This window comes from Rhamphochromis sp. 'chilingali', assembly GCF_963969265.1.
Source record: "Rhamphochromis sp. 'chilingali' genome assembly, chromosome: 17".
NCBI classification, from domain to species: Eukaryota; Metazoa; Chordata; class Actinopteri; order Cichliformes; family Cichlidae; genus Rhamphochromis; species Rhamphochromis sp. 'chilingali'.
In genome coordinates this window covers 7,016,526-7,044,109 of record NC_137944.1, presented here as the reverse complement: position 1 = coordinate 7,044,109, position 27,584 = coordinate 7,016,526, and the positions used below count along the sequence as shown (strand labels likewise).

Genomic DNA, 27,584 nt, shown 5'->3' with positions numbered 1-27,584 from the left:
GTGATTTCTTCGTGTTTTATTACCATGTTCTCATAATTTAAACAGTCAGGTGGTACTGGACAAAATACTGTCTGACAGAATAACTGAGAAAATGTCTGCTTCATTAAAAAACCTGCAGGTTAAAAACCTCATTGGATTTGGTTTCCCAAAATTACTCTTAAAATAAATAAGATTTAATTACTTAAAAGTCCCATTGGTGGTGTTGCTCCTCTCGCCCTGGAACGGATGCTTCCAGTCCTGCAGTGGAGCACATTCTCCCCCAGCAGACCCTGAAGGTGGTTTGGTGGGAACGTTGCTCACGGTCGAGCAGCAACGTAAACCACCAGCACTCGGAGCTGCTTGAGCAGCAAAAGGCTCACTGATGAGCTGTGTTCACTTGTGCTTGGAATGAATCCTTTGTAGTGAGACGCTTGCGCGCTATTTCAGGTACTCGTACAAGTCGGAGTCCAGCGATAGGAGGCCCAAGTACTGGAGCAGCGCCAGGACCGCACGTGTCAGGCTCATCACTGCCATCTCTGATCTGTAAAAGTAATCTAATCAGCTCAGTGGCTCCAATCACAGAACATATAATTTCTTTAATTATTGCACACCTCAGAGCAACTTCAAACTTGGCGCTCTCCCATGCAGTCCTCCCCCAGCGGAAGAGCCAAAGCTGGGGGAGGACGCCGACCTTCTCAGCCTGAATCTTCCCCCAGCCTCGCACGGCGCTGTTGATGAGAAAAAGAGACATGCACAAGATCTGCAAACCTTTACGACATTCTGCTGGAGATGTGGAGGCTTCACAAAAGATTATCACTCACAGCACTTCTTGAGGCAGATATTTTAAAGTATTGTTTTAATCAACTTTAATGGTCACCGAGACACAAAATTACATTTAAAAATAAACATGTAATTCAGCCCTAACATCAGCGTCAGGTTTAAAATTCTGCATTTTTGCTCAAACAACTTTGCGCTCTGGGAAAATTTCTATTATAACTTTCATGCTGGAAAATGAGCTGACTGTGGAAGTGTGAACTTCAACAGTGTGCGATGGAGTTCAATGCGGTGCATTGATCGGTTTTTATTTCTTCACAAAACTTTGTCCTATAGAGGTCACGTGCCTTTAAGTTATTAATGCAAGGTCCTGAACTAGAAATCCATAGTGCTTTTTGACCAACCGTGTGGGGACATTTTTCTTTGATAAGCACAGAATAAAGTTCAAAGCGTCTCAAAAAATCCAAATAAGGACAAACGTATCGATCCTGAGGCCTGGTTTTCTTTGAGTGTGTGTGGGGCTCACTTTGGGTTCTGCTTACTCAGGGTTCACACTAACTGCCCAGCAGACATTGACTCATTACGCTCTTTATTGTTTGAATACTTCCAGGCATCAGGTGTTTTAAACAGACTGTAGATAACAGATGGACAGAGTCATAAGCCATCACCTACTGGTGTCTGTGCATTAGGGTTTTTGGCTGATGATTTTTGGAGTCAGAAGTGACGTATACGGGTGAAACTGTGGTGTGCACACTCATTAGCTGATCCTTGCAGCTGTATCCACACAGGGGCAACACGCAGCATACCCACTAATTTAAAGCTAAGTACCGACTGACATTCCCAAAAGAAATATTGCTTTACACAATCTGATCTCATCCTTAATGGCCCTGACCCCTGAGATGTTGTGTTAGGGTGTTTACCTCTTGGCCATGACAAAGTAGCGGTCCACCGGCGCCCCCAGTCTGATGTTGATGCTCCGCACCGTGTTGATGTTCCTGAACACCAGCAGCATGGGCCGAGGCATCGACTTCAGCACCTGCATGATGCTCTCGAAGCGGTGGACGGCCATCTCACGCATGTAGGCCGTCTCCTCCTTGCTCAGGATGTTGGACAGACCCAACTTGTGCATGTTGATTGGTTGCTGCAGCAGCATCTCGCAGAAGAGGAAGTACTCTGCAGAGGACGACGAGCCCTCGTGTTTGATTTTAATCCCCACATTTGTTCATAACAAAGTTAACATGGCGTTTAAGTCAAGCGTCCTGACCTTTGACCCCGAGGGCGCTGGACTGCTGCTTCATTTCTGCCTCGTCCCTGAGGACTATGGACCTCCAAAGTTTACAGAGGGCCTCTCGATCTCTAAGTTCAAAGGTCAGAGTTAAAGCAGATAGCTGAAGAAAAACCTGAGAGTATCTCATGCCGACTCATCAGTTTCTTACTGCTGGCTGAGGTATTCGTACAAGCCGTGGTCCAACAGCACCAGCTCCGCCTTGTTGTCAGGACCTCGCCTCACGAGAACTGCAACACATGATCCAAATTTGAGTGACTTCTTCTCTTTAGAACCTCTGTTACTAACTCATGTCATTTCATATGATATGTATATGTTTTTTTTTAGCATGAGTAAACAACTTGAACTTGTTTATGAACGTTACTGTAAAAAAATAAAGTAAAAACAAAAAATCTCAGAATTTTAAAGAATTAAACTTCCCACATAGCCACTGATTTAACAACCCTGCTATAAACAAGTTTCTTAATAAACACTCAAGTGTGTGACTTTTCTCATTTGGATTTTTCTAAGGCTTACAGGTGTCTGGCTTCTTTGTCAGCTGTGTTGATGCCTTTCGTAGATTTTAATGGAATTAACTGACAAACAACATGTCCTGTTATGTGGAACAGAGCATCCAGGAAGTTTGTGCTTCAGTTTTAATGAGTGAAATCACAGGACTTTATTGAATCACTTCTATAAGGTAAAGATTGTCCTTACAAGGTAGCCAGTGTTGGGTTTAAAATGTACCCTCATTCCAAATTATGAGCCTTTTTGGGTCATTAAAAAGAACAACAACAACAACATGGAGGAAACCAAAAGACTAATGCTGAGGTTTAAAAATGCAGAGTAACAACACCAGTGGCTCCGTGCTCTACAGTCCATGTGATGTACCTACCATTCCCGGGGTGAGGGTCTGCATGGATAAAACCCGTGTAGAATATCTGCTCAGCAAATGTTCTGATCAGTTTATCTGCAGTCTGAAAAATAAAGCTACATTTATTTTATATAGCACCAAATCACAAAAACTGTTGCCTCAAAGTGGTTTATGTTGCACAGACCCAACAATAACAAGCACTTGGCGGCAGTGGGAAGGAAAAATGTATTTTAACAGGAAGAAACCTCCAGCACAATCAGGCTCAGGGAGGGGCAACCACCTGCCACAACTGGTTGAGGGTGAGAAGAGGTGAGTGACTCGAGGATTTAGAGTATCGTCAGCTTACATCTTTCAGACTCAGTCCTTGACGTTTTATTTCTTCCACGCTGTTGATTTTACAGCCGTTGCAAAACTCTGCTGTCAGCACTCTCTGAGTATTGGAGAGAAAAAATAAAGAGGACGCTGATGGAAGTCGAGCAGTATTATTGTGCACTTATTCTGTACTAGTGCTGGGCGATATGACGATATATATCGTGTGGACGATAGAAAAGTGTCTATCATGCCATTTGTCTTCTGTCGTTTCTATCATAATTTTATAAATTATTACATAAAATATAACATTAAATAGCCTGTGGCAAATATATTAGTGTTGTCTTCTCACTATACATACTCTTAACTTTATGCAAGAGAAAATAAAGTATAAAAAAAATGATTTTTTCGCAAAGAAACTCCGTCTTGTGGTTTTGCGTCATGGTGCTGCTTTACATGCACCCGGATTTGTGACATGCTTTACGGTAACTCAAAACGATGGACGTGCGACATGTTGCAGTTTCATGCCCCGACATGCAACAGACAGAGACAGCTACACAGGCAGCCCAGGAAGAAGCACTTTGACCGAAAAGAGGGGGTACGTCTGTGATTTGGTTACATTTTGGGTTCAACAGCACCAACACGGAGCAGAAGCAAGCTATGCTACAAAACTATTCCTGCACCCGATGGCAACACAACAAATCTCTTCTATCACCTACAGAAGGTCCACGAAAAGGAATACTCAAGAATCTAGAAAATTCAAGCTAAACCAAGTTGTGGAACGATGGGAGCAAGTTGGGAAAAGAAAAACTATAGCCAGCCGAAGATACAGCAGTCTTTCACACAAGGCCCTTATGAGAAAACATACCAGCGCCATAAACAAATCACAGGAGCCATCTCGGGTTACATTTGTAAAGGCATGGCCCCTGTTTATGTAGTTGAGAAGGACAGCTTTCGTGACCTCGTCAAAGTCCTTGATCCGAGGTACGTTGTGTCCGGTCGTAAGCACTTCAATAAAGTCGAGTTGCCTCGCTTATGACGCATGCCGGCCCGAAGTAGAGAAGGATGTTTGCAGTGTTGTGCATTATGCCTTGACGACTGGCCTGGACGGTGACGAGCAGAGATACGCAGCCCTACATGAGCGTAACCATCCGTTTCATTAACAAAGACTGCACCCTCTGCGCTCGCTGTTTACAGACTGCGTACTTTCCAGATGACCACAGGTCAGGTGGTACATTGTGATATATATCGTTATCGTCGTATAAAATAATTCCTATCGTGATAAATATTTTTTCCATATCGCCCAGCACTACTATGTACCACTGACAGCAACTTCACCTTGCTGGTTTGCTCCCAGAAGACTTTAGGTACAACCACAAATTTAAAGTGTTTCAGCTCCTCTGCGCACCTCTCAGAGTTCCTGGCCTCATTCTCAAAGTCCAGCTCCTGAGCCAGTGTTCCCTTCAAGTCCTACACAAATTACAATAAAACTCTGTAACTTCTGAAGTTTTCTAAACAGAAAACTGTGGTGAACTCCAGGCCTCAAGGGCCAGTGTTCTGCGGGTTTTAGATATCATCCTGACTCAAATGAGTTCATTAACAGGCCTCTGGAGAACTTCAAGAGATGTTGAGGAGGTAATTTAGCCATTTAAATCAGCTGTGTTGGATCAAGGGCACATCTAAAACCTGCAGGACACCGGTCCTCGAGGCCTGAAGTTGGACACCCTGGGTTTAGAACATCGAGTGAATCGGTCAAGTCATACAGACACTTTCTGACCTTAAGGACCCATCGGAACCCAAAACTGGGGTGCATGAACTTAATAATATCCAGCAGGATCTCCAATGTTCGGATATCTCCATCAAAGCGATCCCTGAGGTCAATGAACTGCACCTGTGTGAAACACGATGAGAAACTATTAAAAGTCAGGACCAAACTTTCCCATAACCAAAAATAAAACCTCAGATATAACTGAATCATTGTTTCATGAGGCTCATGCTTCACTGCTATAGTGAGGTCATTTAAAATGTTAACAGCAGAGATGGGCAGTACCGCGTTACTTGTAACACGTTACAGTAATCTGATTACTTTTTTTTCAAGTAACGAGTAAAGTAAGGGATTACTATTGCAAAATCGGTAATTAGATTACCGTTACTTTCCTGTAGGAACGCTGCGTCACTGCGTTACTAAAACCGTGATTTTTTTGCGAGAATGTCTCATGACAGTGACGTAAGCGAGTGCGCCGTTGGTGACAACAGCTGTGTGCAGATCAACAATGGATCATATATCGATTGTGGGAGAGAGTATGAGCGTGCAGCGTTTAAAGCGTGGAAGTACTGACCTTACTTTGAGTTTGATTCATAAAAAGTGACAAAAACATTAGTGTCCGTTGTGCGTGGGAAGAAAACTTCTTTTTACAGCGAAAAAACCCCCCTAAACCTCCAAGCAAGCACCGAGTGCGCAATGACGTAATGGGAAACTCACAGAGAAACTCGCGGATTCTTCAACTGACCGCGGCACACCTGCACCAGGGTAAACCTCCGCCTGCCCTACTCCTGCTTTACAGGTGAAAATAGAGCAACAGGGCCGCTGAGTCTTTGATTTTATTTATTTTCTGCTGTGTTTTACTTGCATCTATTTGAAAGAGTGAGTGTAAACACAAAAAATATTTTATTTTATGTGCTGGAATGTGCAGAAAATAGGTTTAAATGTTAAACTAATTTATTCAAGTCAGAGAATGTTGCATATAATTTAATATTTGCTTGATGCATAAAGTTAAAAGATTAAAACTGATAAAACAAGTTTTAAAAAGAGACTTTTCCATTTGATTACATTTTGTATGATGGATTATGCAGAAAAAGTAGAATTGGGCTGAAAGATCTATCGCTTTATCACCTCTTCAGGTTGTAAATCGTGTTTTTAAAAAGTAACTAAGTAATTAATTACTTTTGAAAATAAGTAATCAGTAAAGTAACAGGATTACTTTTTTGGGGAACTATCAGTAACTAGTTACTGATTACTTTTTTCAAGTAACTTGACCAGTGATTTCAGCAGCTCACCTTCACAGCGACCAGAGTCCCATCAAACAGCAGGGCTTTATGAACCTGAGCTAAGCTGGCAGCAGCGATGGGCTCATAGTCGAATGCTTTAAAAAGCTTATCAGGGGTCTTGTTGAAGTCTTCTTCAAAGAGAGCGTCCACCTGTTAAAGACAGACACATCCTGACCAGTGTCACTCAGTCCTTTCACGAGTCCTGTGCTTTGCTTGTGCTGCACTGCTCACCTCTTTGTACCTCCTGTTTAGAGCTTTGTCTTCTAGTACTTGCAGGGTGTGGATGTACTCAGGGGGTAGCAGGTGATTGAAGGCACACAGGCCTTGGCCAAGCTTAATGTACAGGCCTCCATTCTTTATGGCTCCTTCCACGATGGACTCTGCTGCCCTCTGGTGGCAAGCTGACATCTCAGTCACGTAGGATGGATTGCTCTAACAGGAAGATACACGTACAGAAAGCATTAACGCCATCAGTGCTAAAAATCAATGCTAACTAGTTCCTTCTAGTTCACATGAAGCTTGGACCCCACATGTAATAAAGTGACTGAAGGGAGAAAATAATGTACATGTACTCTAAAAATGAAAGGGGCACATTTTAATGAGAGAATAGCATCAATTCAGTGAAGCTTCTGGGATGTTGATGTGGCCAGTCAAGCAGCAGAAGGTGGTGTTAATGAAATTAAAAACAGGTGCATTAGAGGGGCAACAATGAGACAGCCCCCAAACCAGGAATGGCTTTATAAGTGGCCACTGACATTTTTACCTCCTCATCTTTTCTGTTTTTTGACTACTTTTGCATTTAGCTAGTGTCAGTGTCACTGCTGGGGCGATACCTGGACCCTACAGAGGCTGCAAAGGTAGTTCAAAACCTCCAGCATGGAACATCAATAAGTCCCATTGCCAGGTTTGTTTGCAAACCTGTCAAGAGCACAGAGGAGATTCTAGGAGAAAGGCAGTTACTCTAGGAGAGCTGGAGAGGACCATAGAAGGCCCAGAGCTACAAAATGACCTCCAACAGGACAGAAACAATTAGAAACAGACTTTATTTAATTACATTTTTATTATAAACGCACCAAATGACAGTAACAGCAACCTCAAGGTGCATTTATACTGTCAGGTAAAGACCCTAAAACAATACAGAAAAAACACCCCCCCTTTTGATTAAGCACTTGGGGACACTGGGAAGGAAAAACCCAAAAACAAACAGGAGGACAGGACAAAACACACACTGTGGAAATGCAGAGTGGGGTATAAACACAGTGAAGAAGAAATGCTGAGTGCACCATGACAAGCCCGCAGTAGTCTGAAAGTATTGCAGCATAACTAAGGGAGGATTCAGGGTCACCTGATCCAGGTTTAACTATAAGCTTTATCAAAAGTTTTAAACCTGATCTTGAAAGTAGGGAGGGTGTCTGTCTCCAGAATCTAGACTAGGAGCTGGTTTCACAGAAGAGGGGCCTGGAAGCTGAAGTCATTGCCATGGGAACCTTGTATGGGTTCATAAGGGTGGCCTGAGGGGTCGACATCCTCCAGTGGGCCCTGCGCTCACTCCCTGGCACCACGGAGACTGACATATGCCACAGAATACCAGAATTGGCAGCTCCACCACTGATTCCTTGCACTTTTCACAGAGAGAGCAGGTTCACCCTGAGCACATGTGACAGACATAAAAGGATCTGAAGAACATTTTGCTGTCTGTACCACTGTTCAGTGGGTCAGTGATATCTGGGGAAGCATATCCATGCAGCGGGACACAGACGTCTGCAGGCTTGGCAACGACACACTGACCCTGGCATTAGGTGTCATGAAGAAATCCTTGGTCTGTCAGAGCTTCAGCCAAAGCTTAGAGTGGGTCAATCCATATTACCCACTCTAAAAATAAACTGACCTCATCTATTCCATGAAGCAGCACGTTGGTGGTCCACCAGTAGTCAGCGGAAATGAAGAGTCCCACAGAGAGAGATCTGAGGACACACACATATCTGATGATTACTGGAACTGAAAGGTCTGACTTACAAATAAACAGAGTTGCTAGCATGTGATGACGATTCCTAACACGATCAGCGGTAAGAAGATCGTTTTTCTATAATAAAGATTAGTGAGAAAAAAAAGTGAGGATTGCAAAATGTTCTTAAAAATGTAGTCTGTCTGAACTGATCCGAGAAAGGCAAATTGTTACACTTCCAGCAAGTTAGAATAAAGCAAAAAAGTGTACTTCAAATACAGTGACACAGCACTAGTGTAATAAAAATCATGTGCTCTTCATTTACCACTAGGCTCCACACACATAGGCTGCTGCAATACAGCAGAGTCATTCTCTGCCCTCATGTTTTCATACATATTATCTTGTTAATTTCATTTAAGCAGCACCAATGGTTCTGCGGTGTAACGGTTTAAGCATTTGCATGAGATTTCTGGTTCCACGCTGGAAGTACATACTGATCCGTTAAGGGTTGTGTGAGGAAGGGGATCTGGAAATCAACTTAAATAATCTAGCATCAGCTCAAAGATATCTGCAGCTTATAAAATAGAGAGAAAACATCTACGATTGGATTTCCTGTTAGCAGCATTTGGTAAAAGTGTGTTCTGCATTTCTACTCGGTTGAAAACTCAAAGATGTCACTTTTATCTAAGCATGCACTTGCACGGATACACTGGGGTTCAATATCTTGCTCAAGGACATCTCAGCACATGGACTGGAAAAATCAGGGATCAATGCATCGATCTTCTGATTGGTAAGAATGGGTCAATTAAGCCCAGTGCTAATGGCTTCTAGGCACAGACAGCGCTGCGCGGAAGTGTTGCTAAGAAACTCGGGAAGGGGAGCAGCGATTTATTGAAACGTGCAAACATACATGTAAATACAGCAAAGAAGGAAAAAACAGAGTTTGTATAATTGTAACAAGCTTGAACCTCAACATTTAACACAGCCAGCTTTATTCTTCCACACAGCCTGAACTCTTGTACGTCAACTTTCTTGCAGTTTCTTCAAGTAGTCTTTGGGACTAGTTCTGCAGGTTTCTTGAAGGACAGTCAAAGCTCTTCTTTGAATGTTGGCTACTGTTCTGTATCAGGATGTTCCCACATTGCTTTAATGCTTTAAGAAAGCTGAGGTCTAGGCTCTGGGGGGGCCGATCCATGACTGATGGAATAAACACACAACAGAACACTGTCCAGGTATTTTACGGCACTGTGTTTGGGATCATTGTGCTGAAAATGAGGCCATAAACAATTTGACTCTTCCCACAGTGGTTTCCAAAATCAGATAGCACTTTTCTACATGTACAATCCATAACTTTTAAAAAGATCCCCAACCCCACTAGCTGAAATGCAGCCCCAAAACATGACAGAGCTTCCACCATGTTTTACAGTCATACTGTTGTAGTCTGTCTCCCAAGATCCTCCATACAGTCCAGTGAGGACTAGATTCATCAGACTTGATGCATTTTCAGTTGAGTTCTTGTGTAATTTGGCCATCCTTCCACTGAGACCACTTCTGAGGAGGCTTCAGAGAACAGATGCACCAACTGAAGGGCCCGATGTAGCTCACAGATGCTGTCTCAGGTCTTCTTTAAGGACATGACCTTCTCACAGCATTCAGTTTCCTCAAATCTTTAAGGACACACTACACAGCAACAGGCTGCCAGTAACATAAAGTTGTCTGTTATGCATAGACAACACTAGTTCGTCCCTTGAGTTAGGTAGCTCTCTTTCTCTTGGCAATGCCTTATTTAAGGATGAAACACATTCTGGGGTCAACTTGAAAAAAGGCAGATGTGAAACGTAAAAGTGAGGTCAAAGGTCAATATTTAAATGCAGAGTGATAGTTAGAATCGTCATATACCCATATCACTTCCTAAATGTTGCCAATACAAACAAAAGCAACTGAAGTTTAAGCAAAGTTTAAAGGATAACAGATTTTTATAATATTTATACCTCATTTGACCTTTAAGAAGAGATCAGATGTCCAAAGTTAAGAGGTACTTAGAATGCCAATAAATCATTTCCTATATGCCGATATGTTTGTCAATACAAACAATGGCAGTAAGAAACACCGTTTCAAACAGCTCTATGGGGCCTTTGAGCTTCACATCAATATAACAACTTTGATACTTTCAGTCTTTATAAAGTAGATTTTATACATCTTGATAAAACACACCACACTAGCAAGAATAACAGTTTCTAAGTTTCCATCAGGCTTTTTGTCAGGTTTTGACCAATGAAGCTGACCTTGAATAGCTTAGTGGATGCAAAGCTAACATGACCCCACTCTACACCCCCAAAGTTTCATCAGAGTTCAGTCTTAACTTTTTGGGCTGTTATGTTTACAGACAGAATGAATGACACGGACAGTAAAAACGTAACCTCTTGGTGGAATAATAAATGAGGCAAAACAGAAGCCATTTTGGCTTAATGAATACATTGACTTTGGCCACACATCTGCTCCTGCCCGTCTCCACCCTGCTCTCAGTCTTGTGGTGTAACCCAAAAACTAAAAGTAATGAGATGGAATTTACAACCTTATAAGAGGGATAAAATTATCGCTTTCCATAAAAGGAAATGTTGTCAGGATATTTTTGTTTCTTTTGCTTTTATCCATTCATGAAAAAAATGACCTACTTTAGCTAATGTTCCTGACAATACTTAGAGAACACTATTAGATATACAAATCTAATGTGCAAGTTTAATAGATAAGAAGTCACCATTTAGAGACCATTTCACAGCCTCAGACTGAACACGTGTTAGAATCTCATGATGCTGATAATGACATTCATACAAACCTGCAGAAGCGGCCAAACCCTTCAATCACAATCCTCATCTGTCTCCTCTGTCTGGGCTGCGATACGGCATACTTGATGCTCACCGCCACAGGAACGCCAACAGAGAGGCCAACGAGCGTCTTCCATAACAAGCCTCTGCGCTTAGCATCTCTGCAAGATTTAAAACACACACATACAGTCTCATTGCATGCAGACTTGAGCATAGCCTGAAGCTCATCTACAGTCCTCAGCTGTCTGCTACCTGAGTGAACTGAAAGATCGCCTTGCTGGGAGGGATGAAGATCCAGGAAGCGGAGCTCTTCGGAGGAGAGCCAGTTGATGCAGACATAACGTCAACTGAAGAAAAACAAAGCAGTGTATGAGTGAACTACAGCGCCACTTCCATCTGACACATCTGAACTCTGTGTTTGCACAGGTTAAGTGAACATTAACCAACCCCCCGAGTTAGGTAAAGAGGTTTAGGGCACGAAGTAAAGTGTGGGCCCAGAGGACAGACGCTGTGTTCTGAGGAACAACAAGAAAACGTGCGCGCGAGGGACGGGAAGCGAGAACGTCTGGTTCAAGGCGAACGTGAGCAGCTATACTGTGACTTTGTTGTTCTTGGCAGTTTGCTTTTGAGGGACAAAATGTTTCCAGTGCTGATAAATGAATTCACACATGGCAGCGGGGTCAGGGACCTGAGCAACCCCCATCCTCCCAAGTGTTCCAGCGCGCACGATCCACTCATGCAGTCTCATTCTCCTACTCACATCATGGCTGGAAACAGTGTTGAATGTGTTCTTACCTCATGTCAAAACCAGCTTTAAAACACTCTAGGTAGCAGTATGGTTTTGAAACACGGCCTTGGCATTTAGTTTAAACTTCAGATAATATACACAAACGCCAACACACCGGGAACAATTGCAGCTGGCTAGCAATTAACTTGCTAATTGGAGAGAATTGGGTTAATAAGGTGTAGTAAATACGATTTATTTACCACTTTACAGTTCTCCGCTATCATGTTTCCGAGTTATTAAAACAGACCCGCTCCAAGAGACGTATTAATATTCCGTGTCAGCAGCCACCAGTAAACGCTTTACCTTTCCCCTTCATAAACTGCTAACAGCACACTGGTTCCCTTTATGTTTAACCAAAGGGTAACGCAATGCGAGATGGTACCCTCCCACATACTGTAGTTTCCGTTTATTTTTTGACAGCTCGTTCGGCCGTGCAAATAAAAACTACAAGTGAAAAGATTTCTTACTTATTTATTATTGAGATAACTGAAAATAGTCACATTTTTCTTATCTGATGTGATTCTTTTAGAAAAAAAAATCTAACTCATTAGATCCGTCCTAAAACCACACCCGTACCTCCTGCTTGAAGACACACAAAGGTCCCCCTACCTCACAGAAATTTTGGTTCCTACCAACACTGGACATGTGTGTATCTGAATTATGATTGGCTCCCACCACCTCGGCCACCTTTGCACTATCGTTGTCTCTTTTGCACTGATACAGTGCCAATGATATGGGAGACGAGTCAAGGTGGATGTAATATGTGGATAATCGGGAAACTTCCTGTGTAATGCAGATACTTCCCTCCACTGTGTGTGTGTGTGTGTTTCTAAAATTAAGAAATGTGCAAAGGAAAACTTAATTTAACATCACACGTTGTGTTAATAACTAGAACCTGTCTTTAGCAAATAGGTCTATTTATTGATGGAAATAGATTGTAGAACTTTAACCACAATAGTGCTAAGTCCATCCAACGACCTACTGCATCCACCTACTGACAGTGACCTAGGTTAGGTAACAGAAGCCCCGTGGTGTGCAATATACATAATTTTATTTAAAATATAATTTCAGGAATTTCATGAGTTCCTTTAAATTACGAATTTTGCCTCAATGAAAAAAAAGATTCTATTTCATTAACCCCACAACAACGTTTATACATTTAATAAGAAAATGATGTCTATTTCATAATTTGTAGAACATAGTATAAAATCATTTTTAAAAACCAAACGTTAACGGAAGCTACTTGTGTAAGCTATGTTTTATCGCTGGTATTTCAAGACTATTTCTATGGCTTTTATTGTGAACTATAAGAAGAAAGGCGTTTTCACACCTGCGTGAAAAAGAAATCGGGCAGTGAAACATCTCGGTTAGTTGTAAGGAACACTCTGGAAGGAGGTGCTTAAGTTCTTCGTCATTGAGTAGCTAGAACAGTGCGAGGTACGTCCTTGTCCTGTAAGGTCATCATCTATATCCCCTGCTGACTTCCTTCAGTCCCATCTTCAGCCTGGAAAGTTAAATATTAACATACCTCGAGGGCCGGTATAACCTATACAATCAAACCTAAGGCTTTCTTAAACTTATAACAACCTCCTTCACTTACACCTTAAAACATTACTGTATTTGTAAATATCGTGCTCTTATTGCAAAAAAACCCCATGAGACACTTGTGTAGTGTTACTTATATGTTACATCACGTTGCGTCAGGTAACACCATGTCTGTGCGGGTTCAGCAGCTTTAAAGAAAAAGGGAAAACATAAATAATGATCTTTCACGGTTGCACGGATTTTAACACAATATGTAAGCGCTATATAGGTGATATCTATAATAAGGAGCACTTAGAATAACCACATTGGTGACTTTAAAAGTTTACGGCAACATTGTGAAAAGCGTCACAAAGAGGCACGAGTCGTTTTATTTTGAAACCTAAATAGAAACTGCGTTCAGAGATAATCTAGGGAAGTAGTTTCATTTCCTAATAATCCCACTGTACACAAACTGACTGTAGATTAGCCAGCGGCACTGCAGAGGGCGCCGGCGAGCTCGTCCTCGATGATCACAAGTGAAAAGGACCTAAACGGGTAAAACCTGCTTCTAGACAAAAACCCACAAATTACTATTGTCATTATTTTCTGCATACCTATAATTTTTACGACCTAAAACATAACAACAGTTACATCATTTCCTTTATCTTAAAAAAAGAGAATCGGATTTTCCTAAAACCAAACCTGCAAGTTGATTGGTCAATTTAGGATTCACTAGCTTTATGCCCCAAATCAAAATGGCAGATGCCGTAAAGTGTCTTATTATTGCGCTGTCACAAAAAACGCATTTTAACTACAATCGAACCCCGTAAAATATTTTGCCTCACATTCACCTATAAAACACACGATAAAGTCCCCAGCATAAAATCCTCGACGGAATTTACATTTGGGGGCTTCACGTCCACAGGGATGTATTCATTCAGGACTACCTCGCGAGCGCCCTCTAAGAAAATAGAGATCCAAAGAGTGGGCGTTCTCGGAGACGATAGAAGTTCTCTGGTGTTTTTCGCGAGTGGCTTGCTGTATACCGGATACTGTAGCGACCCGTGTCGCTGCAGTGTTGCGCTTTCCTGTTTACGGGCGGGAAGAGCGAACGTAGCTGGGACTGTGGAGCTGCTGTGTTTAAATCTGCAGCACATTTGTTTTAATTCTCCTCGATGTTGACGGTTCGCACGTTTTAATGATACACGGGGGTTTGCGAAGTCGAGTGGATACCTTTTAAGTTGTCAGCTTTTCAAAAGTAAGGAGATTTTGTTTTTGGAGAGTGCGGGGCAGATGGAGGATCCTCCTGCAGATTTTGGTGGTGGCGGCGATGGTGCAGCTGCAGAGGGCCCCATGGTGCAGGTGGCGGATATCTGCTGGCCAGCTGGGGCTCTCCCTGTCCGGCTTATAGAGTGGAAAGTCAAAGCCGGCTCTCTTGTTAACGTGGACTCCGTGCTAGCACTGTGTGCACCCATACCTCAGGAGAAGGGGACTGATGGTGCCAGGCTGCCAGAGAAGAAGGTGAAATCGGACCGTGCTGGAATAGTGAAGGAGTTATGCAGTCAACTTGGAGAAGTCATATCTCCTGGGTGAGTCACCCTGCTTGCTATAGCTCGTTAATGTTAGCTGACCTGTTCCCTGTTTGTGTCAGCTCCGTTTTGTTGCAGCTGTCTTCACGCTCATTGTACCTAAGCTAGCTAACGAGCTAACGCTGTTAACCTGACGTTAGCTTGTTTGCTAGCCACGCTCAAAGCAACACAGTGAAGCGTTTGCTCCGACCAGAGTCAAGTACCGCAAAATAAACAAGCTGGCGTTTCGTCGGGGGGCTTTCAAAATAAAAGCATCGTGTTTTATAAATGTTGTTTTATCGAGCTTTTTCAGGAGTTGTGATTGTAGTGGAAGAGAAAGTTAGAAAACAATTGTATTTGCTAAATCAGAATTTTAGTTAATTTTATTAACGTACAGTAATGATTGAATTCCCAAAGCTCCGCACTTTTGTTTTGAAGGCACGACCACGTGGTAGATGCGCTCGTGCTGTGCTGTTTGCCTTGACGCAGCCACTATCGCGTGCACAAAATTGTATACAAGCAGTGCAGATTGACAGGTAGAAGAGTGACCCTGGAGGCAGCCGTTATCCTCGTGAGCTTGAACCAGCCGTATATATATATACTTTAACGCGTATTAATTCACAGTAACGGGAGAATTAATACGCGTTAATAGCAGTTAATTACCAAAAGAGGAGATTTTGAAGTTCGTTTTAAATGGTTTGACCGGTCTTTTTGTGCTTTATTATGTATTAGCATCACTTTTTATGCGAATTATATATCAGATTTAAAAGAAATGTTCTGTTTTTGAAATCTTTACATTTAAATTCGACACCTTTTGATATTGATACACATTCAAAGCTGATATAGTTGTTATTTGCTGTTAGGAAAGGGTCGTGCTGCTTTCAGGTACTCTTTGTAAACTCTTGCTCCCTGCTTAATCTACTGCTAGCTATTTATAGTACTTTTACAGCGTCTTATTATTACAGCTAAATAAAATAAAACACCTAACTAATACCTTTCTTTATATGTTTCTTTATATACTTGCATGCTACAGTTAATGAGAATCTGTGCACAGTCTCAGGCTTCAGTTTGCAAGCAAGTAAACTGGGTCTTTAATTATTTTCCTGTTTTTTTTTTCCTTTTTGCAGGGGCACCATAGCCAGAATAGAAGAATGCAGCCATCCCATTGTCATGAAGGGCTTATGTGCCGAATGTGGTCAAGATCTAACTCAGTAAATACATGCTTTATCTCTTTCTTTCTTTTTTTGTTTGTTTGTCTTTAACTTAAATCTTTGTGTTTTTCTGATCTGCTCATGCATTTCCCCCCAAGAACTACAACTTACCCCTTTTTATTACATAGATATATCTATAAACAATAAAACAAACTAAAATGGAACAGCAAACCACTCATTTGGGATGGATGTCACGGTTGCGTCATTTCACATGCTGGTGGCAGAAGAAATGGGGGGGGGGAAAGTGAACAAAACCTAGCAAAATGAGTAAATGAAAACTATTCTGAAAACATTGGTCAAAAAATTAAAAAAATGTTTTCTTTAAAAAAAGATAGCTGTGACGTTTACCCAACGCTGTTTTCAAAGACAAAAACCAAGCAAAATGCCATTATTGGTAGGCTTTAAATGTACAAACATGATTAAATGTAAACCAAAATAATATGATGATAATATCTTTGATATTACATTTACTCAATTGTATGAATGAACTTAAACTTAGCTAAGCATTTGAACTATGTGATATCATTGTTTTTAAAATGTGATTACAGAGGATGTTTTAGTAGGGAGGCATTTGTAGATCTAGAGAGTCCAGACTTTGTTTTTCCACTTGTTCAACACCATCTATGTATGGAAGCTCCATAGAACCTATGTCTTATAAAGCCTTATTTTCTGTCCTTGTGCTTTGGGTAAAGGCAGTATGTCTTTCTTTTGTTTTCTCTGTCTTCTCTGTCTGTTTTCTTGGAGCCTGTCCAGCCTGTCATAGGAGTGATAGATGCCAGTCTATCACTATCACTAATCCAGAGAGACAGACATTCATTCACACTTAGATTTACCTCTGTGGCCAATTTAGAATCACCAGTTTAACCTAATATACAAGTGTTTGATCTGTGGGGCAAAGCTCATCTACAACACTTACCTCAAGATACTTAAAAAGCACATTATTGTTGTTTATATACATAATCTACTCAATTGATTTGATTTGATTTTTGAAAGGTTGCTACAGCTAGTTAGCTCAAACAACAATCTACTGGTTGACTTTCAGTTAGAGTCAAACCCTTTGCAAGATGCAAAAAGGTTCTCAGGAGCTTTTCAAACCATTTTTTACCCCTCAGCCATTAAAGTTAAAATGAGTATAAATCTCAAAGTCAAAAGTTAAATGTTATACAAATGTGATAACTCGAGGCTCGTAGGCTTTTAAAATTGATACCATAGGTGTTCCTTCTCGGAGGCTGAGGGGTAACGCTGGCTGTTACCAGTAATTTTAATATATATACTTCTCTTCTGCCCCACCTCTGAAGAATTTGGTTGCAGCCAATGTCCACCCCTCACTGAGCCTGGCTCTGCCAGAAGTATCTTTCTATTAGATGTGAGTTCTTTCTTCCCACTGTCTCTAAGTGCTAGCTCATATAATCTTCTCATTATTGGAGTTCTCTCTCTAATAATGTAGAGACATTTATATTTTTGATACAAAAAGGCTAAGGTTACATACGCGGCATTAACCAGTTATATTTAATGTCTAAGTTACTTGTGGTCTCTCAACTCAAGCAGCCTGTTTGCTGGGAAACAGTCCTGTATAAATGGTAAAAAGTTCATGCTGACAGTGCCATGCAGGCACCAGTTGTAGTCGTGGTTCAGTTAGAGAATACTTTTGGAACCTCATAACTTTGAAGCTCATACTTTTACTGAAATTAAACACTGACTGAATGTAGTGCTTGCGATATAACCTGATTCATTTATTGCCATCAGATGGTGCCAGAGATCATATACAGAGTGCAGAGCTGCAGCTCTGGTCCCAAATCAAGCACTCGCACTCTGCAGTTTTTCTTTGTATCACTTTGGTAAAGCAAGAGCATTTGAAGCTATTAATAAAACTCCAAAACACACCAAATGATTTTTACATAGACCCACAGTCTGTGTTTTACTATAATTGCTGCTGCTGCTGCTGTTGTTGTTGTTGTTGTGAAGTAAAAGTCTGGCTCTTTTTCTGAAGGTATCAATATTGAAGACAGAGTTTACATGATGTGGCACAGAATTGCCTCAGCAGGTGTCACTTTTGGATGTCATGTTAACATATTCCTGAAGTAGCTTGAAATGCTCACCATCACTTTGTAAGTGAGGTGTATTCTGTGCTCACTGCAAACATAGCGGCTGTCAAGTGGAGCAGTTTCAAATCTGCATGTTTTTCAAAGCTCTCTTTTTATTCCCGGCGCAATATGTTCAAGGACCTGAGAGATACAAAAAATGTGTGACGCCCACTCTGTTTTTCCTTCTCAGGCTCCAGAGCACAAATGGGAACCAGCAAACTCCCATCTCCACAGCAACAGTCTCCATGGTGCATAGTGTCCCTGAGCTGATGGTGAGCTCTGAGGTGAGTCATATGATGAAGCTACGTGGAGGACTGGACTGGCAGGCCAGATAAACCTTACGCGTGTGTGTTTGTTTTTGTTTTGTTTTTGTTTTTTTATTGCAAAAGTCGAGTAGTCCTAATTCCGGTAAATATGACTTGCATTTTTATGATTGATTAATCAGTTAAATGTAGGTGACCACGCATTTGCAAGTTCTTGACTGGTCTTACCAAGAGCGCTATTCCGCTAGTACTTACTCGGCTTGACTCAACGCAACTCTGTTTCAGTCGTTTTCCATCACAATTGAGTAAGATCTAATGCAGGTGCAGTCGTTATAGCAACGGCAGAAAGTCCTGTGATGTCATTTGAATGCGACACAAACACAACAACAATGATGCCAAGGTATATCTGCTGCTATGTGGTGTGTGTGTGTGTGTGTGTGTGTGTGTGTGTGGGGGGGGGGGGGGGGGTCACAGTGTTGTGTTCTTCTGTAGCCATTTCCCTTGTTGCTGGGTGTCACTCGCTTGCATACAGTCTGTTGATGTCACATTTTCAATTTGCCTCAGATCACTTGGAATCCCACCCGAGTACTGGTACCATTAGGTAGTACTACCACCTAATGAAAAACCATAAAAAGAGCCAAGCTGAACCGAGTAGGTACTACTGAAAAAGGCCTGTAATAGCTGCTTTGACATTGAGCCAATTCATTTCGACCTAAATCAGAGTAAATGTGCAGTAAACATGAAATAAAGTAATGTGATAAAGTTTTTACAGACTTCTGTGCTGTCCTGTGAAACTCTTAAGTGCACCCTGCGATTCAGTAGGCTATCAAACCAGTCCTAACAGTAATAACTTGAAGTAATTGCTAATAATATAGAACACAGTTGTTATGGAAGAACTGACGCTTTACAATGTTGCTTCAGTTCATTGAGGTTTGCAGGAAAGGTTCAACTCCTGCAGCATCTTGATTCTTTTCTTTTTCAGCTATTCTTTTGTAGATTTGCTGCTTGGGATCTTTGTCCTGCTATTTAACAACGTTTCTGCCAAGCTTTAGCTTTTTAATAGATGACCTTATATTTGACTCTACAGTACTTTGGCATAGAGAGTACTTAATAGTCGACTTGGGGACTACAAGGAGCCCGGGACTGTGGTTGCAAAACAAGCTCAAACCTTCACACCTCCACCACTGTGCTCGACAGCTGGAATGAGGTGTTGATTTGGTTTTCACCAGACGTGGCTTTGTGCAATTTGGCCTTTGTTCACACATTTCCAGTGGCTTGTTCATATGCAACTTTGCAAATGTGTTATTTGTAGAGAGACAAAGTTTTCTTCTGGCAGAAAAATGCTACACTTCTCCAGTCTTCTTATACTGTAACAAACTTTAGTATGCTATCTGAGGCTTGTAGAGTAATTTGTTTGTTTACATTCTCTCTCTGAGGATGTGCAGTCTGACTTTGGGCTGAATTTGGTGGAACATCCACTCCTGGGAAGATTTACCTTTAATATTTTGTCTTGGGAATAATCCTTGTGGCTTCAGAACCAGGAACCTCAGATTGTTTGGAAATGGTCTTCTCACAGCAACAATTGCTTCTCTAAAATAAGCCTGACATCTTTCCTTCTTTGATGTTGTTAACGCTCATGTTGTTCATTCTCACACTTAACAATGGGATCTGTGTCCATCTTTTATATACAGGCCATAGCTTTAAAAGCAGAGAGAATTTTATTTTAAATGAGAGCATAAACAAATGACCTGGACGCAGCTACTGTTCGTTAAGTTTCTATCAAGCACTTAACTAACAATTTCACACAAACTTAAACAAAAAATTCTTAACCATAAACCTTGAAAATATCTCTCTCTAATATCTCTTGCACCTGTGCTGTACAAAAACACAACCTAGAGTGTGCAAACGTTTTTCTAATTTTCCACTCATTACCTTCAATCGCTCCCAACAGCAAGCAGAACAGCTGGGCAGAGAGGACCAGCAGAGACTGCACCGCAACAAAAAGCTGGTCCTAATGGTAGATCTGGACCAGACGCTGATTCACACCACTGAACAGCACTGCCAACGGATGTCCAACAAGGTATTGGTCTCCCCTCATACAACTATCACTGTCAGCAGGGTTTTTATTCTACCACGTCTTTTGATTTCTAGCAAAGTGCTATTTTGAAACACTCGTACAATGTAGCTTTTGTTGAACAGCCTCCGCTGTAGCAACAAGACACTGCTATAGGATATTGATAAATGCTAAAATGATCTCTAAAAGTAGCGCAAATAAAAGAATCATAAATCAGTCTGTAATGTAGCTACACACACAAACACACACTAAGCTGCTGAGCCTGCCCATGTATTTCACAAGTCCTTGTTTTCCCATTAAAAACAAGATCAAGGGGTTTTCAGTTTGTCGGCAATGATAATGTCTTTAATAGTGCATCCTGATACCCAACCCTGCAGCTTCTTTCTGATGTTTTCTTAATCTCTTGTTGTGTCCTTCAGGGCATTTTCCACTTCCAGCTTGGCCGAGGAGAGCCTATGCTTCACACACGACTTCGCCCACACTGCAAGGAGTTCTTGGAGAAAATCGCCAAGCTCTATGAGCTGCATGTCTTCACATTTGGGAGCCGCCTTTATGCACACACCATTGCTGGTAAGGAGCGTATTGTTTTACATGTTGCAGCACCTTTCCACTTTAAAGTTCGGATATGTATTAAATCACCTTACACTTTCACTTTTTGCATTTTGACACTTTGGGAAACTTTTCACCTTGTACTACCCGTTTGTGTCCATAAGAGGGGAGTGTCTGCTCATACTTTGTGTTCTTGCTGATGTTTTGTTGGATCACTTATCTATCTGCAAGTTGCAGTTGTACTTAAACTTTAAAACGCTTACTAAACCCATGTAATGTCTCAGATGTTAGCAGGTTTCTTGCCAAGTTTGCAGATATTTACTTTGCACAGCGCTTGGCTGCTCAAAGTAATCCTGATGTTGCTTTCTTTCTAAATGAAAATATTTTACAGCTTTCTGATTCAGTAACGTTATATTGATATGTTAGTGTGTCTAAGCAGCTTGTTTTTAGTATTCTGGGTGCAAACTTTCATCAGGCAATAAATGGTAGGGGCAGTCTCACTCTAGTACTGTTCTGCCTCCATATGATGAATGTTTAATGCATTTTGAATTGGATTTTACTGCTGACCCTGATGCAGTGATTCAACATGTTTGAGATCAGCGCTCCTGCCATTGACAGCTTTTGCTGTGGTTTCGCAGCCTGTACAGTGGCTGTCCTGTTTAGTCACTGTACATTACTGTCCACGTTTCTTGATAGACATTTTATTTCAGTAAAAATCCCTGGGAAACTTGGATTGATTGCATTCAGGAAGACCAAAGAGAAGGTCAAGAAAAGCTTGTCAGTTTAAGAAAAATATCCACTGTTGTGTTGAAGAAGTGGTTACAGTTGCATAGATTAAAAAAAATAAAAATAATTTAAATCTGCATTTTTTTGCTTTTCTTTATAGGCTTCCTGGATCCTGAAAAGAAGCTTTTCTCTCATCGAATCCTTTCTAGAGATGAATGCATCGATCCATTCTCAAAGACTGGGAATCTTAGGTGAGAATTTCCTACCTAAGACTAGATCGGTCGCTCACAGCTTAGTCTAGTGATCAGTCCTTGTCTTCTGTCTGGACTCTACTATACAGGGTTTTGTTTTAAAAACAAAGAGAAAGATTCGGGGTATGTTTCTTTTGGTTTTCTTTGGTGGTTATGTAAGGATTTGATTCTAGTATTTACACTCGGTTTCCAGTTGTGTAACAAGTTGTTATGCTTTGCCTTCTCCTCTGATTGGCTGTGTTCCGAGTGCGTGGAGGAGAGACTTTACACAGGGGGCGGAGCAGTGAGACACAAGGTGAAACAGAGAGCAGAGGAGCAAAATAAGCGTGACAACAAAATGAGTAGAGAATTCACTGAGTAAAAAAACATGAATAAAACATTTCTTTTTGTTCCGTTTTTCTTTTTTTCTTTGTTTGTTTTTGTTTTAAGCAGATAATAACCAAAAACCCAGGAGCTGGTTAATCCAAATAATTTTCTTAGCGCCATTATCCATTTGTTTAATGTCTTTATTGTCATTGTTTGTTCATGTTTGTGCAGCACAAATGGTAGAGCTCTATTGTTCTTTCTCAGTGTCACTTATGAGTGGTTGCCAGCGATGCCTCTTCTTGGAAACCCAAAAGCGGAACTTTGATATAAGAAATTGATGTTCCCCTTATTTCCCTGTAACCACAAATAACACTACTAGATTTTTAATGGGCTGTCTGTGTTGAGCATCTGCCATGACGCTCAGCAGTTTTACTGTTGTTTTGAGCACTGTCTTTCTTTCTTTCTTTCTTTCCTGGATAGAAACCTTTTTCCTTGTGGAGATTCGATGGTCTGTATCATCGATGACCGAGAGGATGTGTGGAAATTCGCACCTAACCTCATCACTGTGAAGAAATACATTTACTTCCAGGGCACGGGAGACATCAATGCTCCTCCGGGATCACGGGAAGCTCAGATGGCCAGGAAAGGTATGGTTCACCCACTCATCTTTGATAAGGTAATATGTCCATTAAAAACAATCTGGACCAACAATTCTTTTATGCAGGTAAACACCCTGTAATAAGATTATTTTCTTCTTCCTGCTCCTTTTCACACATGGTTGTAGTGCTTTTTGATAGAAAGTGTGGTTGGTTTGTTTGAATTGTTGTACCAAGTGTGAAATAAATAAATAAATAAATAAAATAAAAATAAGTGATGCTTAGAGAAGTTTAATTGGAAAACACACTATCTCATGGTTCTCTGCCTTTAATCAGAAATTTATGCCTGCAGTGGTGATGGGAATCTTTGTGGGAAGTGTCTGGGCTATAGTTGAGGGTCACTTCCAACAATCAACTATTTTATTTATTTATTTAATGACGCAGTCAGATAAACAGGAGCCGAATTAATTGTCCAGTTTCAGACATTACATAGATTGTTCACTAAATGCTTTCGTTTCTGTTTCTGTCTGGATCAGATATTAATGTTCCTCAAAAGACTGTAAAAATGTAGCAAATTGTACATTTGTTTAAAAACGAAGAAACTTCACAACCACAGACGAGGCTCCCGTAACCTCAACCACTAATATGTCAAGTTCAATTCAATTCAATTTTATTTATATAGCGCCAAATCAACAAAAACAACAACAGTCACCTCAAGGCGCTTTATATTGTACAGTAGATCGTACAGTAATAGATACAGAGAAAAACCCAACAATCATATGACCCCTATGAGCAAGCACTTTGGTGACAGTGGGAAGGAAAAACTCCCTTTTAACAGGAAGAAACCTCCAGCAGAACCAGGCTCAGGGAGGGGCGGGGCCATCTGCTGCAACCGGTTGGGGTGAGAGAAGGAAGACAGCATAAAAGACATGCTGTGGAAGAGAGACAGAGGTTAATAACAGATATGATTCAGTGCAGAGAGGTCTGTTAATACATAGTGAGTGAGAAAGGTGACTGGAAAGGAAAAGCTCAATGCATCATGGGAATCCCCCGGCAGCCTACGTCTATTGCAGCATAACTAAGGGAGGATTCAGGGTCACCTGGTCCAGCCCTAATTATATGCTTTAGCAAAAAGGAAATTTTAAGCTTAATCTTAAAAGTAGAGATAGTGTCTGTCTCCCGAATCCAAACTGGAAGCTGGTTCCACAGAAGAGGGGCCTGAAAACTGAAGGCTCTCAATTCAATTCAATTTTATTTATAAAGCGCCAAATCACAACAAAAGTCGCCTCAAGGCGCTTCATAGGTACAGAGAAAAACCCAACAATCATATGACCCCCTATGAGCAAGCACTTTGGGACAGTGGGAAGGAAAAAAGCTGGTTCCACAGAAGAGGGGCCTGAAAACTGAAGGCTCTCCCTCCCATTCTACTTTTAAATACTCTAGGAACAACAAGTAGGCCTGCAGAGCGAGAGCAAAGTGCTCTAATAGGGTTATATGGTACTACAAGGTCATTAAGATAAGATGGGGCCTGATTATTTAAGACCTTGTATGTGAGGAGCAGGATTTTGAATTCAATTCTGGATTTAACACGAAGCCAATGAAGGGAAGCCAATACAGGAGAAATCTGCTCTCTCTTTCTAGTCCCTGTCAGGACTCTTGCTGCAGCATTTTGGATTAGCTGAAGGCTTTTCAGCGAGTTTTTTGGACATCCTGATAATAATGAATTGCAGTCGTCCAGCCTGGAAGTAATAAATGCATGAACTAGTTTTTCAGCCTCACTCTGAGACAGGATATTTCTAATTTTAGAGATGTTGCGCAAATGGAAGAAAGCAGTCTTACATATTTGTTTAATATGTGCGTTGAAGGAAATATCCTGGTCAAAAATGACTCCAAGGTTCCTCACAGCGTTACTGGAGGCCAAGGTAATGCCATCCAGAGTAAGAATCTGGTTAGATACCATATTTCTAAGCTTTTCAGGGCCGAGTACAATAACCTCAGTTTTATCTGAATTAAGAAGCAGAAAGTTAGCGGCCATCCAGGTCTTTATGTCTTTAAGACATTCCTGCACTTTAACTAATTGGTGTGTGTTATCTGGCTTCATAGATAGAGCTGGGTGTCATCTGCATAGCAGTGAAAATGTATGCTATGTCTTCTAATGATACTGCCTAAGGGAAGCATGTATAATGTAAACAGAATTGGTCCTAGCACTGAACCCTGTGGAACTCCATAATTAACCTCAGTGTGTGTGAAGAGGACTCTCCATTTACATGCACAAATTGGAGTCTGTTAGATAGATATGATACAAACCACTGCAGTGCAGTACCTGTAATACCTACAGCATGTTCTAATCGCTCTAATAGGATATTATGGTCGACAGTATCGAATGCTGCACTGAGGTCTAGCAGGGCAAGCACAGAGATGAGTCCACTGTCAGAGGCCATAAGAAGATCATTTGTAACCTTCACTAAAGCTGTTTCTGTGCTGTGATGAGCTCTGAAACCTGACTGAAACTCTTCAAATAAACCATTCCTCTGCAGATGATCTTTTAGCTGTTTGACAACTACTCTTTCAAGGATGTTTGATATGAAAGGAAGGTTGGAGATTGGCCTATAATTAGCTAAGACTGCTGGGTCTAGAGATGCTTTTTGAGTAAAGGTTTAACTACAGCCAGCTTGAAGACCTGTGGTACATAGCCGATTATTAGAGATAGGTTGATCATATTTAAGATCGAAGCATTAATTAATGGCAGGACTTCTTTGAGGAGTTTTGTAGGAATGGGGTCTAAAAGACACGTTGATGGTTTGGAGGAAGTAATTATTGAAGTTAACTCAGAAAGATCAATTGGAGAAAAAGAGTCTAAATGAATATCAATGGTACTGAAAGTAACTGTAGATAATACTACATCTGTGGGATGATTATTGGTAATTTTTTCTCTAATGATAAGAATTTTATTTGTGAAGAAGTTCATGAAGTCATTACTAGTTAACGTTAAAGGGATTGTTGGCTCAAGGGTACTCTGACTTTGTCACTTTTCAAGGACCAAGAAGCTATGTTCTTCTTTTATACTGCCAGTCTTCAGAACTAATAACACTGACATCAACAGTGCTATTTTTAAATTTTTATTTAATAATTTAGCATATTTACATGCCAAAACTAGCACAACCAACTTATCTTACCCAGACAACCAGAACTATCAATGTTGGCATCCTGATTTCATTAAAGAAATTGTGAGTATCAAACACTTAATTTCTGCCGTCCTGCTGAGCTGAATTGTGATGCACCATTTTTCAATCACATTATATTTATGAATAAATCAGAGACCAGGTGGTAGTTCAATATTCTAAAGCAATATAGTGGACAAAGCTCTGAGGCATTTGGTATTGCTCTCAAATATTTATTCCCCAGTAGATCTACTTTTCTGTTTATATTATAAACCCCACTGATTCAAACACAGAAGATTTCAGCCATATTTTCTATTAAAAAAATTTAATATGATAAAGATTGATCTTAAAATTTTAATGAGCCGTTTATGTTGTGGTCCAGCTGAAGCTTAGCCTATTGCATGGTTAACTGATATATCACTAAATAAAAATAAATAAATAAATAAATAACAATATAGGACCAGAGCTGTGTGGGTTATATCATGGGTGAGTTCCAGTTACATTAAATGAAAAGTTCTTGCTCTTACCACGCAATTGTCAACCTTTCTAAGCTTGAAATGCATCACATAATGTCAGAGTAATTGGTTCTTTGTACTTTGGAATATATTAGCCTTTGTTGAAAAGTTTGTTTGTTCACTATTTAATTTGCTGAATTCTCTTTCTGATGGCTGATGCACACTGGCCTGCCTCCTCAGATTATTTCACTGCCCTCTCTCGTCCATCCAGCCCTGTGGGTCACAGTGATACAGCATGCTTGTTTGAACAAGGAACCTCATTCGAAGTTTGCAGTAGATCTTTCTATCTTATTAAAATGATAAACTCCTTTGCTTGAAGAAAACATGACAACCTGATTCCAAATTTTTCTTTTTTAATTCTGTGCTGCTGATTGGTTAGCACAAAGCGAGTTGCTTTCACCGGAGTGATTCAGTGTACACAACCTCAATTTGTCTTAGAGGAAGACTCTGCTCCAAGAAGTGTTTGCCAAAAGGGGAAATTGGAACAGCGCTTCCTGAGCAAAAATCTAGGAGTGTGAAATGTCAGGAGGGTTATTAGTGAGAGGTTTATAATTGGAGGGCAACAGACCTTCCAGAATTAATATAAAACATGTAACCATCAGCTCGAATAAAGTTATGTGGTTCAAAAAAAGGAAAATGATGCAGGTTAAAATGGTGCAGAGAGCACTGCCTGCATAGGGTTTAACCACACCTGAGACATTTTTATTGCTCTTCAACATGTTGCTCTTCACCAGGGATTTCATACAGTCTTGTTCTTCCTCTACCCATGTGTGTTCTGGTACCTAACAACAATGGAATCATTAAGTTAATCGGTACTCAGTAGTACTAATGTAACTCAGTTGGTAACCAGGTTTAATACCCACCCTACTGTTGGCAAATGAAATGATGTGCTGACATGTCCCAAATATCTTTAGCATGGTGGAAGTGAAGAATAATCAGCTAGCTAGCCAT

The 27,584-nt window shown here is 40.8% G+C and overlaps 2 protein-coding genes across 4 annotated transcripts in view; one reads left to right on the top strand and one right to left on the bottom strand.

The window, feature by feature from the left end:
• Position 1: 1 nt before the first annotated feature.
• adck5 (aarF domain containing kinase 5) lies at positions 2–12,369 on the bottom strand. Of its 2 annotated transcripts, none has more exons than XM_080862596.1 (15): positions 12,006–12,369; positions 11,271–11,365; positions 11,030–11,179; positions 8,137–8,212; positions 6,480–6,680; positions 6,258–6,398; positions 4,978–5,091; positions 4,539–4,670; positions 3,238–3,321; positions 2,913–2,994; positions 2,190–2,268; positions 2,018–2,109; positions 1,674–1,926; positions 591–707; positions 2–520 (listed from the first exon to the last, which is right to left on the bottom strand). In XM_080862596.1, the coding sequence occupies exons 1-15, from the start codon at positions 12,027–12,029 to the stop codon at positions 418–420; spliced, it is 1,743 nt and encodes a 580-aa protein (XP_080718722.1). In that variant the 5' UTR covers positions 12,030–12,369; the 3' UTR covers positions 2–417. The 2 variants fall into 2 exon arrangements, with proteins under 2 accessions (XP_080718722.1, XP_080718723.1); XM_080862597.1 differs by having other exon boundaries at positions 12,109–12,154.
• A 1,984-nt stretch (positions 12,370–14,353) lies between these two features.
• ctdp1 (CTD (carboxy-terminal domain, RNA polymerase II, polypeptide A) phosphatase, subunit 1) overlaps positions 14,354–27,584 on the top strand; it is a 93,854-nt gene continuing 80,623 nt past the window's right edge. Inside the window, exons 1-7 of one of the 2 annotated variants that reach the window (XM_080862594.1) lie at positions 14,354–14,918; positions 16,025–16,108; positions 18,383–18,476; positions 20,407–20,535; positions 20,949–21,099; positions 21,965–22,055; positions 22,842–23,008. In XM_080862594.1, the coding sequence (XP_080718720.1) occupies positions 14,623–14,918; positions 16,025–16,108; positions 18,383–18,476; positions 20,407–20,535; positions 20,949–21,099; positions 21,965–22,055; positions 22,842–23,008 (1,012 nt within the window). In that variant the 5' untranslated portion in view covers positions 14,354–14,622. The remainder of the gene's footprint in view (positions 14,919–16,024; positions 16,109–18,382; positions 18,477–20,406; positions 20,536–20,948; positions 21,100–21,964; positions 22,056–22,841; positions 23,009–27,584) is intronic. The other variant, XM_080862595.1, reaches the window with a different exon arrangement.

Excerpts from the sequence above, each read along its gene's own strand:
- adck5 (XM_080862596.1), bottom strand. The coding sequence starts at position 12,029 with ATGATAGCGGAGAACTGTAAAGTG. Across the intron at positions 8,213-11,029 it reads GGGTTTGGCCGCTTCTGCAG|ATCTCTCTCTGTGGGACTCT; the intron begins GTTTGTATGAAT and ends GTGTGTCCTCAG. Across the intron at positions 6,681-8,136 it reads TGCTTCATGGAATAGATGAG|AGCAATCCATCCTACGTGAC; the intron begins GTCAGTTTATTT and ends TCTTCCTGTTAG.